This window comes from Bos indicus x Bos taurus, chromosome 9 (assembly GCF_003369695.1).
Source record: "Bos indicus x Bos taurus breed Angus x Brahman F1 hybrid chromosome 9, Bos_hybrid_MaternalHap_v2.0, whole genome shotgun sequence".
NCBI classification, from domain to species: Eukaryota; Metazoa; Chordata; class Mammalia; order Artiodactyla; family Bovidae; genus Bos; species Bos indicus x Bos taurus.
Window position 1 is genome coordinate 60,527,329 of NC_040084.1, and position 22,428 is coordinate 60,549,756.

At 40.1% G+C, this 22,428-nt stretch overlaps 1 protein-coding gene and 1 pseudogene across 1 annotated transcript in view; both read left to right on the top strand.

Annotated features, from left to right (window-relative positions):
- Nucleotides 1–22,428, top strand: part of MDN1 (midasin AAA ATPase 1) — a 140,187-nt gene that overhangs the window by 44,588 nt on the left and 73,171 nt on the right. The window contains exons 18-37 of the mRNA XM_027551397.1: nt 1,026–1,170; nt 1,677–1,773; nt 2,988–3,101; nt 4,946–5,093; nt 5,379–5,489; nt 7,789–7,940; nt 8,501–8,679; nt 9,133–9,341; nt 9,521–9,667; nt 10,362–10,503; nt 11,820–11,954; nt 12,037–12,175; nt 12,428–12,566; nt 12,864–12,994; nt 15,598–15,742; nt 17,504–17,633; nt 18,673–18,891; nt 19,522–19,719; nt 21,200–21,408; nt 22,060–22,182. Of these exons, the coding sequence (XP_027407198.1) occupies nt 1,026–1,170; nt 1,677–1,773; nt 2,988–3,101; nt 4,946–5,093; nt 5,379–5,489; nt 7,789–7,940; nt 8,501–8,679; nt 9,133–9,341; nt 9,521–9,667; nt 10,362–10,503; nt 11,820–11,954; nt 12,037–12,175; nt 12,428–12,566; nt 12,864–12,994; nt 15,598–15,742; nt 17,504–17,633; nt 18,673–18,891; nt 19,522–19,719; nt 21,200–21,408; nt 22,060–22,182 (3,012 nt within the window). The remainder of the gene's footprint in view (nt 1–1,025; nt 1,171–1,676; nt 1,774–2,987; nt 3,102–4,945; nt 5,094–5,378; nt 5,490–7,788; nt 7,941–8,500; nt 8,680–9,132; nt 9,342–9,520; nt 9,668–10,361; nt 10,504–11,819; nt 11,955–12,036; nt 12,176–12,427; nt 12,567–12,863; nt 12,995–15,597; nt 15,743–17,503; nt 17,634–18,672; nt 18,892–19,521; nt 19,720–21,199; nt 21,409–22,059; nt 22,183–22,428) is intronic.
- LOC113898359 lies at nt 13,011–14,600 on the top strand (annotated as a pseudogene).

The window sequence follows — 22,428 nt, forward strand, 5'->3', positions numbered from 1 at the left end:
TTTGTATTTGTGGGTGGGAGGTGGATTTGGATCCATTCAAGTGGGGCTACATTTTTTATTTCAGTGCATGAGTAGTTGTACTATTTTCTGTCCTGTGACCTTGCAGGATCAGTGTAATTGAATATTTGTGACTTAAAGTTTTTTTTATATTTTTATTAAAGAAAATCGCGATAGTCTTCAGACCTCTCACCCTAAGGGTGATGCAAGAATCTTACTTGAGATGATGTCTTAATGAGAGAGAGGTCCCTCAACCATATATCTGTTGTGGAGAATTTAGACATCAGCACTTCATCTTATTATAATTGTTTCTAAAATAACCAATGAAATTATCAAGTGCTGTCAAAATAGGGTTTATACCTATTTCATGACTTGGCATCACACTGAAGTTCCGTACATTTGGTCTGTTTTTTTTTTTTTTTTTAACTTACAGAAGATTCTTTATTAGGATCACTGTGAAAGCAAAAGTATAAAGCACTTAAATAACACTAAAACAGTTCAGTTTCTGATATGTCAGTTGAATGGATTATAAGGTTTATTTTTCAGTGCTTTTGAAAATAGAACTTCAAGAGATAAAATCAGGAGAGGTTCATTTTGACATTCTTCAGAAACTGTGAAGGTTCTATTATAAGTACTGCACACTCTTGGTCATTTATCTTTTCTTGGTGTACTTACTTATAGCCTCACCCTGTGTTTATTTGGGTTGCTTTTGTAGCCATTTGGATGCTTTTAAACATCTGAATACATTGTAGGTTTTTATTTACCTCACCACCCATATAATGCAGTGGTCTAGTTTATTGCATCTTACTCTTAGGCTCAAAGATATTTCTTTGACCTTTTTGGACATTTGAAAAAAGTTAGCTTGACCTTTGCTCTGGCAGCCAGTTGGCACCATTGGCATCAAGGCATAAGCTCATCAGGCAGGAGCAGTTTGCCCCTGCCTCTGCTCTAACCCTGCTCTCATAACTGCTGTTGGTGAGTATGTCTGCATCTGAAATGGATCCCTGACATTTAATTTCATCTTCTAGGGTACATTAGCTCAGGCCGTGAAGAGAGGAGAGTGGATTTTGTTGGATGAGATTAACCTGGCTGCTCCAGAAACTTTAGAATGTCTGAGTGGTTTACTTGAAGGCTCCTCTGGCTCCCTGGTGTTGCTGGATCGAGGAGACACAGGTAGCTCTTGATCCTCCTGGTGCTGGACTTGACGCGAGGCCTTTTGACCTCTTTAAAGTAGTGTTCTTTCAGTTAGGCAGATTGCATGGGCCTCTCAGTGTGATTTATTTATTCTGTAGATAGTAATTTTATGCAGAGTCTTACTGTTAAGTGTTACAGGAATGAAAAAAATAAAATAATTTGTCAAAGCATTTGGATAGTGGGTAATAAAGCATGCTCACTCAATGACAAAATACACACTGGTGAGTAGGTGATGAAACATAAATAGCATGGACAGCCACACCATAAGAGATGGTGGAATGGCAGCTTAAAATTAGGTTGTATACATAGATGTGGAAACTGATTTCAGCGGGGTTTCATCAAAGGCAGAGATGGTTGAGCAGCCAGTAGTACCACCCTTGCTGAGCCTTGAGACAGAGTGATTCACCCGGGGGCTCAGTGGAGTTAGTCTCCCCCCATCACTTACTGTTACAAGTTATTGAGAAGTTATAGTTTTCTTTTAACAGAACCACTGGTTCGTCACCCCGACTTCCGTTTATTTGCATGTATGAATCCAGCAACTGATGTAGGCAAAAGAAATCTCCCACCAGGAATAAGAAACAGGTAAGGGGACATGGCCTGGTACCTGTAGACAGTTTTAAAATAAGTTCTCTTGATTTATTGATTGGTAGTAGTAACATAATCAACCCTCATAACAATGCTTGAAATTTCTTGACTGCTGATAGAAGAATCTTATTTGTCATGTTTTTCTTTGTATAGGTGGTAGGAATACAGAAAACTCCAGAACACTAGGGAATTTTTTCCTTTGGGTTGTTAATTTGACATTTAATGTTAATCCATTTGATGACTCATGGATATTGTTGAAAACAAAAATCTTTCCTTCTTCAACTAGCCCTTTGGCTATTAGAAAACCTTCATATAAGGAAATAACAGTATCTCATATAACGTGCATCTTAGGATGAGTCCTTTTGGATCAGGCTAATGATTTGTAAAAGGACATTAAGTTTCAGTTTTCATCATTAAACATTGAGTAACAGGGGAAAGATTTGTGTGTAGCACTGGGAAAAGATACATGAGCTTGTTGTTGGTAACCTTCTGTTGAATCTGAGTTTTAAAATAGTGTTAAAACTTTATTAAATCTCTTCCCACGTTATAAAATAATAAAATAGTAATAATATAATAAAAACCTGGGCAAATTTTATCAACCATGAGTTGTATTTTCCTTTGCTACAACTGTTAATTTTTGACGTTGAGGGGACTTTGTTGTTGTTGTATGTACTTTTTGTTACATGTAGTTGTGATCAAGAACACATTCTGAGATTAAGGATGTGTGTTCAGTCACTCAGTCGTGTCCAACTCTTTTGCAACCCCATGGACTGTAGCCCGCCAGGTTCCTCTGCCCATGGAATTTCCCAGGCAAGAATACTAGAGTGGGGTTGCCATTTCCTACTCCAGGGGATCTTCCCAACACAGGGATCAAACTTGCGTCTCCTGCATTGGCAGGCAGATTCTTTATCACTGTGCCACCTGGGAAGCCCGAGAATGAGGAAGAATAAGCCTTATTTTTGTAACTGTTTTTGCAAGGGCTGTCTGATTTTTGTCTCACAGTAGTAGTAGTTATAGTGTAGATTTTGGGTAACAGTTACGTTATTTTCTGTTTTGTTATGATCAATCTGTATCCCAAGTTGAAAGGCTTTCATAATTCATATTACAAGTGGGTAAAATGAGTTGACATAACTTTTGTCTTGTGTTTTTGTTTGTTAAGATAGATGTATTAACTTCCTCAATATGGCAATAATGGAATAATTGTCTTACAGGTTCACAGAACTTTATGTAGAAGAATTAGAAAGTAAAGAAGACTTACAGATTCTTATTGTGGATTATCTGAAAGGCTTGAGTGTGAATAAGAACACAGTACAAGGAATCATAACGTGCGTTCTCTCTGGTTTCTCTTTATAAACTTTTCCTCTAAACAGAAAAATATGTGTCTCATACATATAAATTTTCTTCTTTTGCTTCTAACAAGAGAAGACTGATGGAAGGATTATTTAGACTTTATTTTTAAAGCTGGAAACTATGGACTTCCTTGGATTTTCCTAAGGGAGCTATTGAGTTGGCCAAAAAGTTCATTTGGGTTTTTCTGTAAGATGGTAGAGAAAAACTCAAATTTTTTGGCCAACGTACTACATACAGAGCTTATAAATCACTGCCTATGGAAATATGTAACAGATAATACTCTCCTAATTACTTCTGTATTCACAGCTGAGAGTTTGAGTCCTTGGAGGATTCAAATTCTTTGAGGAGATATAAATAGTATTTTGATTTGCCTTGGTGAAATCCTTTGTGCAGTTTGCATGTTAGCCATAGAAGGGGGGAAAGCTTGATATAATTGATTGGGTCTGATTTGGAATTAATAGGGCTTAGCTGAATGATCTATAGAGTGGTGGTATGGCTTGGTACTTTTAATTTGAGTCTCTTTCCTCTTTTTTGCATGCCATTTGGAGAGGGTATAATCTTTGTATCAGACACCCTGGATTCTAGTGCTGGCTGTGTCAAACTAATTCTGTCATCTGGGGCATGTTACTTAATTTTCTCTGTGACCTCTAAAATGAAACATACATTACGTGAAGGTTTTGAAGTTAGATCATGTTAGTGTTTTACTTTGCTTTTTGTGCTTTATTCCTTTTTTTTTTTTTTTTTTTAGTACGAATAGTTATTGAGTGGCTTAGGTGCTAGGAGTACAGCTGTAAATAAAACAGAATCTTTGTTCTTTTCATGGAGCTTTAATTCTGCAGGTGAAGATAACCAATAAATAAAGAGAGATGTACTGTTATTTTTGGTTGTGATAAGTGAAGAAAAATAACACATAAAATGTCAGTTAGAAAATAAGATGTGGAACCATGTTTTAAATAGGTTAGTCAAGGAGACATTTGTCAGAGGGCTTTGGAATGGTTTGTCACACCACATTTTAAAATCTGAGCACTTTTCATTAGCCAAGAATAGTACAAATATTCAGAAAGCTGGGGATAAAGCAGTGTGGCTCTTATAAGTGCTGGTAGTACAAGAGGTGCATGTTCTGTATATAAAAACTCACTCTGGAATGTAGATTCTTTCTACAAAAGAAAGGATAGCTAGATTGAAAGGAGGCAAGCCAGATCCCATTTGGGCAAGAACCTGAGTTTTATCTCTGACACACACTTGGTTACAGTTGATTTTGTGGTATCTGCTTATGAATTATCAGGAATTTTTGAGTTTTGCATTTGATGTTTCCATCTGAAATTTCTTCCATCTTGTCATCTTCTGAACTTCTAAAGTATGTGGTAATGAAGATAGACATGGTCACCGATTATCAGTCTTTTTATGACTTTGTCATTGTTGGTTATAGCCATATCTATAGACTTTAAAATACACCATGACTTTTGTTCTCCGTGTGCTTGGCCATCACCACTGGAGTTTATACAGAGATTTCACTTGACTCTCATATTAAAGCCAACTCTGGAACCCTGTGTTAGGATTCAAAAGATTCTTGATAAGTACCTCTTAAATCTCCCTGTCTTTTCCTTAAGAGTCAGAGATTTCTCATCTCTCCTCTTTCCATCCTGAAAGAAACTGATCCATCTTCATTTTATTATTTTTGATGGCAAGTTTTATGTAAGCTTGGCCACTTAATCTATAAAAATGACTCTTGACCCTTCTGTAGAAAAAACAGGAACAACAGCAAAATAATAACACTTATTGGTTACTGAAATAAATCTGAACTGCTTCCTCTTTTTAGCTTCTACACTGCTGTGAGGAAAGAGTCTGGAACAAAATTGGTGGACGGGACTGGCCACAGACCTCACTACAGCCTTCGGACTCTGTGTAGGGCCCTGCGATTTGCAGCTTCCAATCCATGTGGCAACATACAGCGGTCACTCTATGAGGTCTGTGTACAGTCTGTGTGGCGGGGAGCTTGGGGGGTGGGCATGCCCTGGGGAGGGAGGCATGGGGATGCAGGTGCCTGCTCTGTGTGCTTCAGTCAGACTAGCCCAGAATGTTTCATCCCAGAACTCTCACCTAACCATCCTCCTTTTTCTACCGTTGTAACACGTTTAAAAGTTGTTCTGTGCACCAACACCGCTCGAGAGGTTGAATTGTGTTCTTGGAATAAGTTGGCCTCTTATTACAGAAGGATAACTACTGTCGTGTATATTTGTGTTTTTTTCTAGGGCTTTTGTTTGGGTTTCTTAACACAACTTGACAGGGCCTCACACCCAGTGGTTCAGAAGCTCATTTGTCAACACATTGTCTCTGGCAACATAAAAAGTCTGCTGAAGCAGGTAGGTTCTTTTTTAATCTTTTTCTAAACTTTTGTGTATTTGGCTTCGCCGGTGTCTTTGTTGCTGTGTGCAGGCTTTCTCTAGTTGCGGTGAGCAGGGGCTACTCTTGGTTGCAGTGAACAGACTCATTGCAGAGGCTTCTCTTGTTTCGGAGCACAGGCTCTGGGCGCGTGGGCTCTAGAGCACAGACCCAGTAGTTGCAGTGTGTGGACTTAGTTGCTCCACAGCAGGTGGGATCCTCCAAGACCAGGGATTGAACCTGTGTCTCCTGCCTTGGCAGGTGGTCCTATACCCTGTACCACTAGGAAAGTCCTCTTTTTTGATTTTTGATGTAACATAAATGAAAGGCAGAAATATCAGATTGTTAGCTGTTTGGGTTTGTTGTTGTTTTTTTTTTTTTGCAAAACTTGTTTCTATTTATAAAAGCAATCAGTTTATCCCACAAAATCTAAACATTAGATAGTATCTTAGTATTTAAGATAGTATCTTAGGTGGTGAAAAGTCATGGTAATCCTACTCTTTGGAAATTTAAGCCCTATAGATTGTCCTTTCCTTCTAAATCATATATGTGTGTGTGTGTGTGTGTGTGTGTGTATATATATATATATATATATATATATATATATATTAAAATAACTTTTATATATCAAATTCTGATATTTGTGTGTGTATGTGTAGCTTTAGCAAGGTAAATTCTAATACGGGCATACTTCACTGTATTGCATTTTGCTTTAATGTACGTCCCAGATACTGCAGTTTTTACAGATTGAAGGTTTGTGGCAACCCTATGTTGTCAGTTGATGGTGAGCATTTTTTCTCAATAGAGCATTCTTAAATTTAGGTATGTACATTTTTTTAGACACATTATTGCATGCTTACTAGATTGTAGTACAGCGTAAACATAACTTTCATATGCACTGAGAAACCAAAATTTTGTGTGACTGTCTTTATTGCAATATTGACTTTATTGCCATGGTCTGGAATTCAACTTGGAAAATCTTTAGGGTATGCCTGATATAGGGTATGCCTGTATATACCCATTCATAACATTATAAGTGTTATAACGGAGACCATCTCATAAGAATGTTCTGTAGCTTCCTTCTTAGTCTAAGTATATCCTAGATGTATTTTTATGTCTGTACCAGAAATCACTGTGAGTGACATGCTTTCTGATTGTCACTTAGCATTTCATCAGAAGCTTATACCATAATTTATTTGCACACCTCTCTTTTGATCAGTGGTTGGACTTTTTTTCCCTCCTTTCCTTTTTGTTTTTCTATTACACACGATTACCATTTCAGTTTGACAAAGGTAATTACAGAATGCATGGGACTGAAGGAGGCTGATAGAAACTGGCTCACGAAATGTCTTGTTCACATGTCGGTTGCTCTCACTTTAGGAAGAAAGGGCCATTGGGACTTGGGAGTACTTGGACTCAATGTTTTTTCCTTTTGAAAAATTATACAAGTAACACATGAATATATACTTTGGGTAAACTGTGAAAACATTGAGAAAAGACTTAAGCTTGCTTTGGTTATTGCAATACAATTCCCCTGCACTTATTTTTTGTATGTGTTCCTCATGGTTACACATGATGGAGGCTTAAGTTCTTTTTTCTTGCTGCCCTTCTGCCTGACTGAGGAGTCCTTAAAAGCAGTGCCTACAATTATGGCTTCAAGTCAGGAGGCTAAAAGAGCACTTTTCTGTAGCTGTATTTGTGACCACCACTTTGCCATTCTTATAGATCAGAAAGGGTCGTTTTGTATAAATCAGCTTAACTTCCACCACATCTTCAAAAGATTGTGCCTTTACTACAATATTATTCTTAACAAATTAGTTTCTCTGGGGGGTTGCTTTTATATTTAATGTCTTCCAGGGGATCCAAAATTTAGTGGTGTAACCCCCCCACCCCCCCACTGCAGTACAACACTGGCCTTGTTTGAGGAATGTGGTTTATATGAAACACATATTTTTGACCAAAATACTTGATTAGAGTGAGAATTTTGGTAGATGAGAGAAGAGAACTGAGTCATAAACTATCTGAGAAATTATTTTAAGTTCCCCCCAAATCTACCTACCCCTACCTGAATTTTAAGACCAGTACATGTCACCATTTTGTTCTCATCCCTCAAAGTAATTTTATTTTCATGTTCATCTGTGGATTTTAATGTTGAAAGCATCCAGAAAAAGGCAGCATCCTTGGTGACAGTTCAACTTCCCACTCTTACACCCCTCTCTGAGAAAATACCATAGCTGTCGTGGGACTGTGGTTTATTTCTCTGACCCTTGTGTCTTTCAGCCTATTCCAGAACCGAAAGGAGGTAGGCTTATCCAGGTGGAAGGCTACTGGATTTCGGTGGGAGACAAGGAGCCTACAATAGACGAGACATACATCCTCACGTCTTCCGTCAAGCTGAACCTGAGAGACATAGTCCGAGTGGTCTCTGCAGGGTGTGTGGATCTTTCCTCTCACTGCTCTGATGTCTTACCAGGATAGTATTTGCTCAAAGGCTAGTCCTGCTTCCTTAACGTTCAAAGAGCTTTCCTGTTACTCATACGCTGAGTGAATAATTACTTTCTAAAGTCAGTCATGCCACTTTTCACCTGGCACAAAACACCATTTCTAGTTGTACCATTTGGTGGGAGCGGTACCTGTGCAGATAATTTTTGCCATTATTAAGATTGCCTTTAAAAAAAAAAAAAAAGATTGCCTTTTAGTATTTTGCTGATGGATACTCATCACCTGTTATTTGTTAAGCGAGTAGTAGCTAGTCCCACTTACAGGTTCTTACTAGTGCAAGAGGGGCTGGAATTACTTTCTTCAGTAGTTTCTCAGTAGCTGTTTTTACATAGAAACTGCTCAGGGCTTAAGAAATATTCCATAGTGCATGGGTGTATAAAAACGTCCTCTTAGGATATTAAATGTTTTAGTCATTTTTTTTTAAATGCTACATGATTTAATTCTGGTTTTTGTCTTTTTCTAAATTGCTTTACTGGTTGATCTTTTAAAGAACCTATCCGGTGCTGATTCAGGGAGAGACATCAGTGGGTAAAACAAGCCTGATCCGGTGGCTGGCCGCAGCTACTGGTAACCATTGCGTGCGTATTAACAACCACGAGCACACGGATATTCAGGAGTATATCGGTTGTTACACATCTGACTCCTCAGGGAAGCTTGTGTTTAAAGAAGGTAGGATTATTATTCTGTTCCATGGATTTCCTCAAGCAGTCTTTAACCTTTTCAGTTGAGGCACATGGATACCCTAATGGCTGTTTTTTCTTCCTCCCTGGGCTCTATGACAGATAAGTGGTGATGGTTAGGGCTGATGCTTCCGTTGGGCCACACTCATCTTGTCAACTGTAGACAGGACTAGGGCTCAGTTTTGAAGAGTGTATGTTTCCTTGATATTTAACACCACAAATGATTTTGGGACATGACTAGCTACAGAGAGTAATTTGCTTTGAAATTTAACCATAATCTTGCCTGGAGAATCCCAGGGACGGGGGAGCCTGGTAGGCTACTGTCTATGGGGTCACACAGAGTCGGACATGACTGAAGTGACTTAGCATAGCATAGCATAGCATAGCATATAACACTTTGGACCAATTTATGCACTGATTCTCATTATTTGTTTCCCCTAAGGTGTTCTTATTGATGCTATGAGGAAGGGCTATTGGATTATTTTAGATGAGTTAAATTTGGCCCCCACCGATGTGTTAGAGGCACTGAACAGACTGCTGGATGATAACCGTGAATTGCTCATAACAGAAACACAAGAAGTTGTCAAAGCACATCCTCGCTTCATGCTCTTTGCTACCCAGAATCCCCCGGGACTCTACGGAGGCAGAAAGGTGTGTAGCACTTGCCCCTTTTCTCCTGTTTGTCACCACATCGTGTAAGTCTTCTTGGTAAGACTGTGTTTTTACCTCTTTTGAAGGATTTTTCTTTTTATAGTGAATAACAGAGCCTCCACTTTGGAAATTAGATGCAAAGGCCCTCTTTATCATGTCGTTCTCTGCACATTTCCCAGGTGCTGTCTAGAGCCTTCAGGAATCGGTTTGTGGAATTGCACTTTGATGAACTGCCTAGTTCTGAGTTGGAGACAATCTTGCATAAGCGGTGTAGCTTGCCACCATCCTACTGCAGCAAGTTGGTGAAAGTCATGCTGGACCTTCAGGTACTCCACCTCTCCATCACTTAGTGACAAATGGACTGTGTTGGTCAGATTTGGTAAATAGAATCTGAGGCCTCTTAGGGTAGAAACAGCAGTCCGTCCATCCTTTTATTATTTTTTCTCAGAGTAAGGATCTTATCTTTAACATGCATTCCATTAATATTCTTTTTTTTTGGTTTTGTTTTATAATTTGGCAATTTAATAACGTTAAAATTTTTCTGATAATTGTGTATGATGACATTCCCTACTTGTGGATAATATTGAAACATTTACTAAGGTTGGAATTTGGCATTGACAAAGTTTTCATTTTTTAAATGAATAAAATAATCCTTGAATGGACCTAACTAAAGAGATCCATCCTTGTTGTGTGACTTTTCTTGTGAACTCTACAAAGCTACAGGTTTTTTTTCTTTTTCTTTTTTTAAGGATATCCCATTTATTTTGGGGGGGTTAAAAGTGGGTTTTGTCAGAATTAAACATTTTTTAATCACTCCCTAAAAAGCTAATAACTGCCACTCTTCCTCCTGTGGTCCTACACTCTAGGATTACTTTTCCTGCATGTTTGCCACTACTTGTATTATTTTTTGTAATCTTTTCCTATGTGATGAATCTTTTCCTTTGGGAGCCTAAATTTGTTAGCAATTCTGTACTTTGTGCTTGTCATCACCCTTTTTCATTTGTTTTGGTGCTCTAACAGTCCTATCGCAGAGGTTCTTCAGTGTTTGCTGGAAAGCAAGGCTTCATCACCCTCCGTGATCTGTTTCGGTGGGCTGAGCGATACAGATTGGCTGAGCAGACGGAGAAGGAGTATGACTGGCTGCAGCACTTAGCCAACGATGGTATGCTCTCAGCACATGCTCTCCGACTGTTAACTTAGGGTGAATCACAAGCTATGTTGTTAAAGCAAATCTTGCTCAAATTGTGGTCAGTATATACATTTTACTGGGCATTGCAGGAACAGAGCCTTTGTCCCTCAAGTCTAGACTGCTGTTATTAGCATCCTGTTTCTACAAGGCCTCTGTTCTGTTACATTTTGGTTGCTAAGGTTTTCTCGCTCGTACCTTCATGAGCCGCCTGTGGGAGTCTGGGTATGGACATGGTGCCATTAGGAGTTTAGGCAGGAGGTTGGTGGTTCTTTGTGCACCACTTACCTGCAGTGTGGTGACCGTGCAGAATCCTGCTTATGCCTTAGAAACTTGCAGAATACTGACAGATTAGATGATACCAGAGTTCTAAGAGAAGGCGGTCATGTCATCTGAGACTCAGATTTGGTCATTTTGATATAATCAATTGGAAGAATTTGTATGCTCCTCTCCATGAAAGCCTTTCAGAATCTTCTGATTTGAGAGGTCTTGGTGAGTCATTAATAGGGTGACTAATAAGCATGGAGAAGAAATAAAACTAACCCATGGGAGTTGCATTTGCTCTTCTTAACTGGTAAAGAATAGAGGAAGGAACATTCTTTTTTTTCCCCATCGAGGTATAACAAAATATAACAGTAAAATGGGGGAGGTGCTATATTATTTCATGTAAAGCTCAGTGTATTTTTATATATGTGGATATACATATGTAAATCACCACCTCAGCTAAGATTTAGGATATTTCTGGTAATACTTCCTCGGAAGATTCCTTCATGGCTCTTGCCAGTCTTAACTCCTAGAGGTAACCACTCCTCTGACGTCTGTCACCAGTGATAGATTCTGCCTGAGCTTCTGCTTCGTCTAAACAGTATCATGCAGTGTGTGCTCTTGTGTCTGGCGAATTTTCACTCAACCTCATGTGAGGTTCAACCATGCTGTTTTGTGTATCAGAACTTCATTCCTTTTAAATTATTACTGTGTTGTAACCCAGTGTGTGGAGATACCATATGTTTATCCATTCTCTTGTTGATAGACATGGGGGTCATTTCTACTTTTTAGCTGTTAGAAACAAAGCTGCTCTCAACATTCCTGAATGTCTTTTATTGCCCACAAGTTCATTTGTGTTAGATTTACCTAGAGGTCATGTTGATGGAGTAAACAGTTAGTTGTAGTAGGGTCTCTTTGTTTTCCAAAGTAGGTCTTCAGGTTTCCTCTTCACAGCAGCTAATGCTCCATACTCTCAGCATTCCTTGGTATTAACACTAAACGTTTCCTTTTTTTTTTTTTTCCCCAAGGTTTTATGCTTCTGGCAGGCCGAGTCAGGAAGCAGGAGGAGGTGGTTGTGATTCAAGAAGTCCTTGAGAAACATTTCAAGAAAAAATTATGTCCTCAATCGCTCTTCTCCAAAGAAAATGTCCTAAAATTGCTGAGTGAGTAGGCCATCATATCCCAAGGAAAATGAATTGAGTTGTACTCGTATTGGAACCTAAACGTGTACTCTGCCTTTGATAGGTAAATTGTCTACTCCGATGTCCACCTTGGAATCTAAGTTCAGCCACATCGTGTGGACCGAGGGCATGCGGCGACTGGCGATGCTGGTGGGAAGAGCATTGCAATTCAGTGAACCAGTGCTGCTGGTTGGAGACACGGGGTAAAGTCGAGACAGGGTTCTGTTCCATAGAGTTCATGCAGCACTTGCCCTTCTGGATGAGAGACTCGGTAGGGTGCTGGTGTTTGGGGGAAGGGCTCTCTGAGGCAGAGGGCAGAGGCCCTGTGTTGACCAGCAGTCTCTGTGGCATTGGTGAGGCTCTCCCCAGGGCTCCTCTCTCTTGCTGCTTGGGGTGTTTGTGGAGGTGTATTTGAAATTCATGCTCCTTGCTAATCTGGTGTGTGTCTCTCACAGGTGTGGGAAAACTACTATCTGTCAGGTGTTTGCAGCCTTGGCAAATCAGAAATTGTACTCAGTCAACTGCCACTTGCACATGGAGACCTCAGACTTCCTGGGGGGGCTGCGGCCAGTGAGACAGAAGCCAAATGACAAGGTGTGTCCAGAGCAAGTGACGATGTTTCATTCATCTAAAGAACTGACGGTGCCTCTGTGCAGGAGTCAGCTGAGGGGTTTTGTTCATGGTGGGGTGTTTGATTCCCGATTTGATATCTTATCTTCATATTTTCACTGGTCTACGTAGGGGCTCCATGAGCACCTTGTTACACAAGTTCTGTTCCTTGACCTGTATTTTCTGCAGAAGGACCCTTTCACTAGAGGACACGTGCTGGCTACGTGTGTATTGTCTTGTGGAGCTACTGACTCTTTAACCCGCTGCTTTTCCAAATTGTAGGAAGAAATTGACACTTCAAGACTCTTTGAGTGGCATGATGGGCCTTTGGTTCTGGCCATGAAGGAGGATGGCTTTTTCCTCTTAGATGAGATCTCGCTGGCTGATGACTCTGTCCTAGAAAGACTCAACAGGTACACACGTGTAAGAGGTTTGCCCTGTGTTTGATGCTTTTGCTGGTCTGGGTTTTACAGATACTAATCCTTTTGCATGGTAATGTTCTTCATAGGTCTGTTGAAAATGTTTGAAAACGATGGTGAGCAATTGCTCTTTTAGGCTTTAGCACTCAGTTTCTTCTTTAAGAGACCTAGTTCTTCTGTTTAGGTGTTAATAATCAGAAAGATGGGACTATGGGATGCTAGGGCTAAAACAAACGAGCCCAAGTTAGAACCTTTTTTTAAGGCAAATTATTACATGGCCATTGATTTTTTTTTTGTTTTTTCTCAAAGAAATAGAATCAAAATCCTAGGTGTTATTCCTGTAAGGCCTTTCAGTACCCCAGGACAGGACCCTTACCCTCCATTCAGACCTGGCTGGCTGCACAGCCCCCAGCCTCATATTGGTATTGGATGTGAGAGCCTGTGCTTAAGTAAGAAATCAGGCCTCTCTGGAAACATTTAAGCAAAGGTTGGACTGCTGATTTTCCAGAAGAGAAAGGAAACTCATGCATCAGAAAAGGTGACAAATGAACATTCCCAAAGAATATGGCTGCACAAATACCAAAATCTGATCAGATAAGGCAGTTTAAGGATTTTCTTAAAGCCTTGAATAAACTTACAGAAACCTGCTTTTTGGACTGTTAAAGACTTTAGGCAGGACAAGAAAAGTAAAACCTGAAGTGAACTCACCTGTTTGGAACATGGCTTCCAGAAATTTTTTAAATGACAAGAAAAATATGCATGAGATTTCAGGAATATCCTGTCCGGTAGAATGAGGCCCTGGTAACCAAGGCAGGACATCTTGGGCACCACGTGGAGTCCTGATGGATGGACCCCTGATGATCGAGTGCCAGCAGCGATTGCACTGGAAGTGAGGGTGGTTCACCTAAAATCTCCTGAAAGCAGTAGCCACTGTGGGAACCAACCATCTGTCATGACTCTTTGGCAGATACAAAGCACCAGTAAACAAAATTGCTGTGGACCAGGAATTACCAAAACAGAAGGTCTTGTTGTGCAGTGAAAATAGTAAGATACAACAGTCATCGAGACCTTAAGACTCAGCACATTGGTCGCATGTTTAGAAAAATAAAGCATTGTTTATTTAAAGTACATGTTCAATCATGAGATAGAAAAAAACGTATTACTAAAAGTAGGATAAATGGACATAGCAGAATAACTAGACGAAAGGACCTCAGATCATTATGGATCTTGATGATTAATTGTTTTTCCTGATTGAGATATAATGTACACGTCATGACATGTACCTGTTTTGAATGTATAATTCAATAAGTTTTAGTAAATTTACTGAGTTTTGCCACCACCACAATCCGGTTTATACTTCCATCATCCCAGTAGGACCCCTACTTTGCATTTAGTTTATATTTGATCCTCCCTCATGCTCCAGGAAACTGCTAATCTGCTTCCTGTCTGTATAGATTTGTCTTTTCAAGACATTTCATATAAGTCATCTCTTCTGTCACTTTGCATCAGTGTTTGGAGGTCCATCCATGGGTGTAGCCTATATCATTAGTGTGCTCCTTTTTAAACGAAGATCATGGCATCCGGTCCCATCACTTCATGGGAAATAGATGGGGAAACAGTGGAAACAGTGTCAGACTTTATTTTTCTGGGCTCCAAAATCACTACAGATGGTGACTGCAGCCGTGAAATTAAAAGACGCTTACTCCTTGGAAGGAAAGTTATGACCAACCTAGATAGCATATTCAAAAGCAGAGACATTACTTTGCCAACAAAGGTCCGTCTAGTCAAGGCTATGGTTTTTCCTGTGGTCATGTATGGATATGAGAGTTGGACTGTGAAGAAGGCTGAGCGCCGAAAGAATTGATGCTTTTGAACTGTGGTGTTGGAGAAGACTGTTGAGAGTCCCTTGGACTGCAAGGAGATCCAACCAGTCCATTCTGAAGGAGATCAGCCCTGGGATTTCTTTGGAAGGAATGATGCTAAAGCTCAAACTCCAGTACTTTGACCACCTGATGTGAAGAGTTGACTCATTGGAAAAGACTCTGATGCTGGGAGGGATTGGGGGCAGGAGGAGAAGGGGACGACAGAGGATGAGATGGCTGGATGGCATCACTGACTCGATGGACGTGAGTCTGAGTGAACTCCGGGAGTTGGTGATGGACAGGGAGGCCTGGCGTGCTGCGATTCATGTGTTCTCAAAGAGTTGGACACGACTGAGTGACTGATATGATCTGATCTGATGTTGATAATACTAGATTTTTTTTTTCACTTACCTCTTGGTGGTATTGGGTTGTTTCCTGCACTTATGAATAATGCTGCCATGAATATTTGCATTCAAGTCACCCATTTTTAAACCAATTGTCTTAATAGGGCTTAAAGTAGAAAAGGAATTCTTTTTCTTTTGATCAGAACTGTTGTTTCATGACACAGGAATTAGGATAACTAGCAAAAAATATTTTGAAGTTTGTCATAGGAGACCATTAACTAAAGTGAAAGCGCAGCAGAGATGATTTTATTTTCCTTTTTAACAACTCTGTGACCACAAAAGAGAATACAGAAGCCTTTTCTAATCTTACATTCTCGAATTTTTCTTCCAGTGTCCTTGAAGTGGAAAAGACTCTGTTATTAGCTGAAAAAGGCAACCTTGAGGACAAGGATAATGAGGTAGAGCTGTTGACAGCTGGGAAGAAATTCCGTATCTTGGCAACCATGAACCCTGGGGGCGACTTTGGAAAAAAAGAGGTAAAACTGTTGTTAAAACATAATTTTTTTCTGCCTTTTGACCTCAGCTCTCTGGCACCCATAAATATAGTATGTAAAAATTTATCTAGAATTATATGTTGCGTAGGAACTGAATAAAAAACAAAAATCCAGAAAGATATTTCAGAGTCATTATAAGGTTGAAAAATAATTCTAACAGATAAAACATTTCCTTACTTGACATTTCCCTTTTTGTATGTGTGTGAAATTTCATTGTTTCAATCACTTTGCCTGGCTTTCTACATGTGTTATTGTAACAGATTCTCATGGGAGCTGTGTGTGGAAGTTATTATGCTAGGATTATGGATGAGAAGAATTGAAACTGAAGTTTATTCTCATGTTCTGCTCCTACAGTCTACTCTGCTGAACACAGGGGTGGTGATATGAGTAATTTTAAAGTGACACGAAAGCAGTGGCAGCCAGGATCCTGTCCTGGTTTTACAGGTGGAGCATATCAGTCGTCTCAGGTGTTGTGTGGGTCACCCTCAAACTGTTGGTAAAGCAGAGGGTGAGGGCAGTGTCTTCTGTTAAGAAAGTGGTGTGAGGGTCCAGTTCACTTGGAGCACCCCGAACCCCATGGCTCTCAGGCTCGTGAAGCCTTTCAGTGAGAAGTCTGCATTGTGTTTGGGACCCTGGTCTGTTCAGGTTAGGAGGGAGGGGTGGGCTGATTGTTGGTCGGGATGGCGAGAAGGAAGAGATTGATCAGGAGTAAAAGCTGTTAAGATTCTTGGTAACTTGATGGGCCCCTGGAATGTGAAATTGGTATTTCAGACCTATTTTTCCTCAGTAGTATGAGAACAAAGATGATCGCTGTGCTTCGAGAAATGTACTAAGAAGAAATAAAATACGTCACAGTTTCAAACAAAATACGAAAATAGGCTTCTTGGCAAGTGGAAATAACACAGAAAGATCTGATTTCAAAGTTGTGTGTGTTAACTTGCCTGGCAGGTTTGCTTGAGTTTTTTTGGACAGAGATTGCCAACTTTTACCGAAGGGAAAGCTGCCTTTTGCTTTGCATGCCTTGCTTCAGACAGAGTTGGGATCCTGGAATTGGGGCCTGGCTAAGCCAGGGTGGTGCTGAGCAGCATGTGGTCCTGCTGTGCTTGGCTGGGTAGACTAAAGTATGGTGTTGATCCAGTTGTCCAGTAAAAGGAAATCATTGGTGCACTGTTGTGAATGGGGGTTACCTGACTTAGGGGAAGGGTGAGAGAATCCACACTGAGGCAAAGGCTCTTGAGACTGGAGGACTAAACTGTTCATTGTCATATAGGCAGTAAATATTCAGCTCTTTACTTTTTCACTCCCTTTGAGCCATATCCAAGTTTTCTCCCTCTACTTCAGACAGCTCTCCCCTATGGGAGGATAGCATTTACTTTTTCTAAGCCACTGGTTAAAGTAGCTGAAGGGAAAGTAAAGGGAAGGGCCTCTGCTTTGGGGAAGGGGTTAAGATTTGGGAGTCATCAACTGGGGCTGGAATCCTCCTTGGAGCACGGACTCCATGAGACCTTGAAGTTCTCTACCATGATTATAAAGAAAATGATGGGAATGTGAGTTTAGAGAGTGTGGTGGAGATTAATGAGATGACATGTGTTAGGAGCCAGGACAATAAATAATAAATTATAGATAGTAGAAGAGGTAAGAAAAGAAGCTCTGGGAACTTGACAGATTTGCAGCCAGCATTCAAAAGATTTGTTTTCTAACTTTTCTCGCAGATATTCACACTAGAATTTGTGTTCTTTGTAGCTATCTCCTGCCTTAAGAAACCGCTTTACGGAAATATGGTGCCCTCAAAGCACAAAGCGTGAAGATTTAATTCAGATCATCAGCCGTAATCTTCATCCAGGGTTATCTCTGGGTAGAACAGATCATAAAGGTGAGAGTATTCAGGTGTGTGGGGTGTAGTGGGGCAGAGAAGTTGTGTGTTGGAAGGAGGGGAGTAGGACATTAGTAGTATGTGTATATGGTATGTTCTAAGGAAAAATGGGAACAAACAGATCTAAGGAAAATACTAGCCTGGTACCTTCTACTAAAGTATTGCTCCTTCACCAGGGTTACTAAAGTTTAGTTTTCTGATGGTTTCACCTGTTGGCTATCTTTATATAAGATTTGTTATTATAAAATATATAATATTCGTTGGCTAAAGATAAGGGAAATACAGGTTTTTTTACTTGGCTGTGCCATGTGGCTTGTGGGATCCTAGTTCCCCAACCAGGGATCAATCACTGAACCACATGTAATTCCCAAGAAAATGTGGTTTGAATTTTAGTGATTACCACCTTTAGAAAATGTTGTAGAATTTTCAACTGTGTTTCTTTAGTAGTTGTCAGCTAACTTATTATTTCACTTTAAAACTTTTTTATTATGAAAATTTTCAAACATAAATAAAATAGAATAGTATTTTAAAAGCTACCATATACTTATAGTCTAGGTTTAACAATTCTTAGAATATTCAGTGAGAGCCAAAACATCTTTTTTTTCCTCTCTCTCTTAATTGAGCCTTGATTGCCTTGATGTAGCCATATTCTTGGCATCAAACAGATTAAGTTTAGTACCTATTTCTGGTCTGAGCCGTAATACAAGCCCTAATCCAAGTAGTGTCTGGGTCACTTTCCCCTCTTTCTTAAAGAACATGAAAGGATATCTGCTTCTTTGAGACTGAGGCTTATGAATACTTTATTTTTTGGAGCAGTTTTCAGGGAACCTTCTTAAAGACTTAAATTCTCAAGTTTTCTTTCTGGTTTTTTGTTTGCTTTGGGGTAGGAGTAGAATGCTGTTCATTGAACCCTATGGAAATGCGATTACAGCTGTGGACCTCGTGTTCTTAGAAAAAGACCGTCTGTGGGCCCCAGGTTGCAAAGCCCTGTTCTGGAGTCTTCGTAAATAGCAAACCTCTATGCTTCCTTGTGTCTTAGGGGCTGACATAGCTGAGGTGATGCTGGATTTCATTGACTGGCTGACCCACCAGGAGTTTGGTCGAAGATGTGTGGTCAGTATCCGAGATATCCTGTCCTGGGTCAACTTCATGAACACGATGGGGGAGGAAGCTGCTTTGAAAAGACAGGAGACCATCTCCACGGTGACGTCTTTTGTCCACGCTGCGTGCCTAGTGTACATAGATGGAATTGGCTCAGGTATGTGGGCTGCTGAGAACAAGGGGTTAGGCCAGAGGGCACCATGAGATGGAGCAGGCCCAGACCTCTGACCCAGGGGCTGTGTACAGATGTATGTTAACATTTCCAAGACTCACAGTGATTCTCATTTTACTCTTTTTGAGAGGTGATTGTTATAAAAGAATGGAGAAAACTTTTCACTGCTTACAGACCAGGGATTTAGTAAGCACGAAATAGTGATTCTGATTGAAGACTGCTGGTAATGCTCTTGAAGAATTTAACATGGTATTTCTTAACACAGTCATTTAGAGTTAATCGGCCAGAATCCTGTAGTTTTAAGTTTACTATAGTTCATTAAATGTAATATTGAAGTCTTTTTTCAGCCATGAAAATTAGAAATACAAGCCCACATGACTAAAAGTAGTACCACACTGGTTGCTCTTTTCTCCAGGCTAATTTATCATGGCGTTACTAGAGTGCTTACTGAATAAGCTGCTGTTGAACTGATGATCTGATGGTTTTGGGGGAGCAGGAAGTCACACTTCTTAGTGCTGCTTACATTGGCTATTATAGTTCACCTAGAATCCGGCTGCATGGTTGTGAAACTTGGTACCCTGCTGTCATTTGATGGACTGATCCTCTTTCTTCTAGGGGTAACTTCCTCTGGGTTTGGTACGGCTCTCTTGGCTCGCAGAGAATGTCTGAAATTCCTAATCAAGAAACTTTCCAAGATAGGCCGACTTACAGAAAGTCAGAAAAACGAATTGAAGATTTACGACAGACTCAAAGACAAAGAATTCACTGGGATAGATAACCTGTGGGGAATTCATCCATTTTTTATACCAAGGGGTAAGAGTGATCTTAAATAAATGAAGATTCTCTTGTGGTTCCTAGATAGTTGACTTTTATTGTGATTTTTAATTTTAGTGTCTCATACTCATGGTTACTTTGGAACTAGATAACTGAGTTAGAATCTGACTTGGCATAATCATTGTTGTGGGTGGTTAAAATATATATAACTGGCATGCAAAAATAGATAATATAGTCTTTGATATATGAATAAATTGTCCCATAAAATGCACTTATTCTTGTATTAGTGCTCAAAATAAGACCTTTCCTAAAGTGGTGATTCAACCCATAATGTTTCAGCCATAGAACTTTATCACCTTTTACCAAAACAGTTTTGTGTACCCTTGAGGGCAGGCATTATGTCACTCACCTTCCTGTCCCTGGTGTCTGTCATGTAGCCTAACAGTCATAGACATTCAGAAAATGAGAGATGGATGAGTAAATGAGTGGTTAAGTGGGAAATGCAAGTGGATTTAAGTTATAATCCTTGCTCTTATTAGGTTGCCTCTGTCAAATATTTAAGTGAAGTAGTTATATTAGATATCTTTCCAGGGTACTCATGACTTTTTGGATTATTGCTTCTATAGCAGAGTCATTTATTTCTTGTCCCTCCTTCCTCTCTGTGTTAATAATTGTTGGGCTCCAGAAATACACAGAATTGTGGGGGTTCAGTGATGAACTAAACCAGCCCAGCTTCCTGGCTGAAGAGCATTGCCCCTTTCCCTCTCCCTCATCAGTGGTACTGTTTTCATCTCTGATGTGGTCCTTGTGATCTAGCTGTTAGATCCCTTCCTGAAGCCATCATAGTGGTATTCAGTTCTCTCATGTAGGAGCTGAGTGCTTGTGGCTTTGGACTTAGATAGTCCTTGCTTCTGCTTTCATAGCTGAGAAAATGTTTTTCTAGCTGCACTCCAAACTGATGTACCAGTCTGAAACTTCTTCCAGAAGACACAGTGCATAAATATTAAGCCCTATAAGACTGGTATTAGTCCTGCACTTCAGCTACAAGATGCATCCTGAATTATCTGGTGGCTTAAAACCTTGAATGAAATTGTTTATGTGGAACCATCTGGTCTGTATGCCTAGCTTCTGCTTGAGTTTTAGGAAAATATAAGTACAGGGTAAATTGTACAAGCACACAGCGTAGTGATTCCAGGTATAGGTTGTGAAAGGAAATATGCAAAGATGCATGCTTGCAGTTCTAACCTGTGTGTAGACGTAAGTGTGGTCATCACAGATGAAAAAAGTGTGCTGCTGGTTGTTGCTGGAAAGCACTTTATGAACCCAGAAGTGAGGAAATATATTGAAATAAGGTTAAGCATTTTCACCACAGACAGTACTTCACTGACTGACAGTCTACTTGGTGGATTTTTCTAATCTCCAGTTATACATATAAACATATATTATATGTATAATATATATACTATATAGTCAACTTTCGTGTGATGTCCAGCTTACATGCGACTTTTCTCCACTTCAGGCCCTGTCTTGCATAGGAATAATATTGCCGACTATGCACTCAGTGCAGGCACCACAGCTATGAATGCCCAGAGGCTCTTAAGAGCTACAAAACTGAACAAACCCATCCTACTGGAGGGCTCCCCTGGTGTGGGCAAGACGAGCTTGGTGGGAGCCTTAGCCAGGGCTTCAGGCAACACACTTGTCCGAATCAACTTGTCAGAGCAGACGGTAAGCTTCATCATGCTACAGCTGATGGGGATAAGTATAGGGAGTAATATCTTTATCTATTATAGTGTTTCCTAGTCAGAAATAATTATGAAGTTATCAGAGCCCCAGATATTTCATGGTGATGAAGATCTCAGCAAACCTCATTCTCCCTCCGTGTTCATTAATAGATGACACCTGTAGTATTAGTCTCTTTAGATGCTTTACTCTGTTTTGAGATAGAATCACCCACTTTGGTATTTATTGTAATATAACCTGTTTGTCTTTGTCCTTTCTAAAGAAATTAATTACAGATAAAATGACCTTTAAACAATCTTATGAAACTAGGGGACAGAGATGACAAATTAGAATCTTCTGGGATGGGGTCTGGGAGCAGAGCCTAGGCATTGTTTTGGTGTTTTTTAAGCTCACCAGTTTGTTTTCAAGCACAGCCAAAGTTGAAAACTGTTATCTAGGACTCTAGTTGATAGATTCTTAGAGTGCTGTGATGAGAAGGTGCTCCTGGGCTCCTGGTTTGAAATTGATTAGTTCTCCATTGGGTATAAGAATAAGAAGTGGCATGAGGCCTAAGTATCATTTTAGATTTGGGGTCTTGGGATCTAGTTAACTTTTTATATAATATTGGCTTTCCCTCACTTCTTTTTCTTCTCATAGGACATCACAGACCTGTTTGGAGCTGATCTACCTGTTGAGGGTGGCAAGGGAGGAGAGTTTGCCTGGCGTGATGGCCCCTTGCTGGCAGCCCTGAAGGCAGGCCATTGGGTTGTGTTGGATGAGGTGAGAGGACAGCCCATCAGGCCACCAGATAGGATCAGACATGTGAGGAGCAGGGCAGAGTTTGCATAACTTGAGGGCATTTTGCATCAGATCACCTTGTTGGCTAGTAAAGACAAATTCTCCAATGAAAAGAATCCTCTGTGGTTTCTTTTACGAATAAGGAAAGTCAGAAAAGCACATACAGAAGCCCCTCTGCGTATCACCTACAGACTCTCCTACTTTTGTGAACTAGCCTCCAGAAAAACA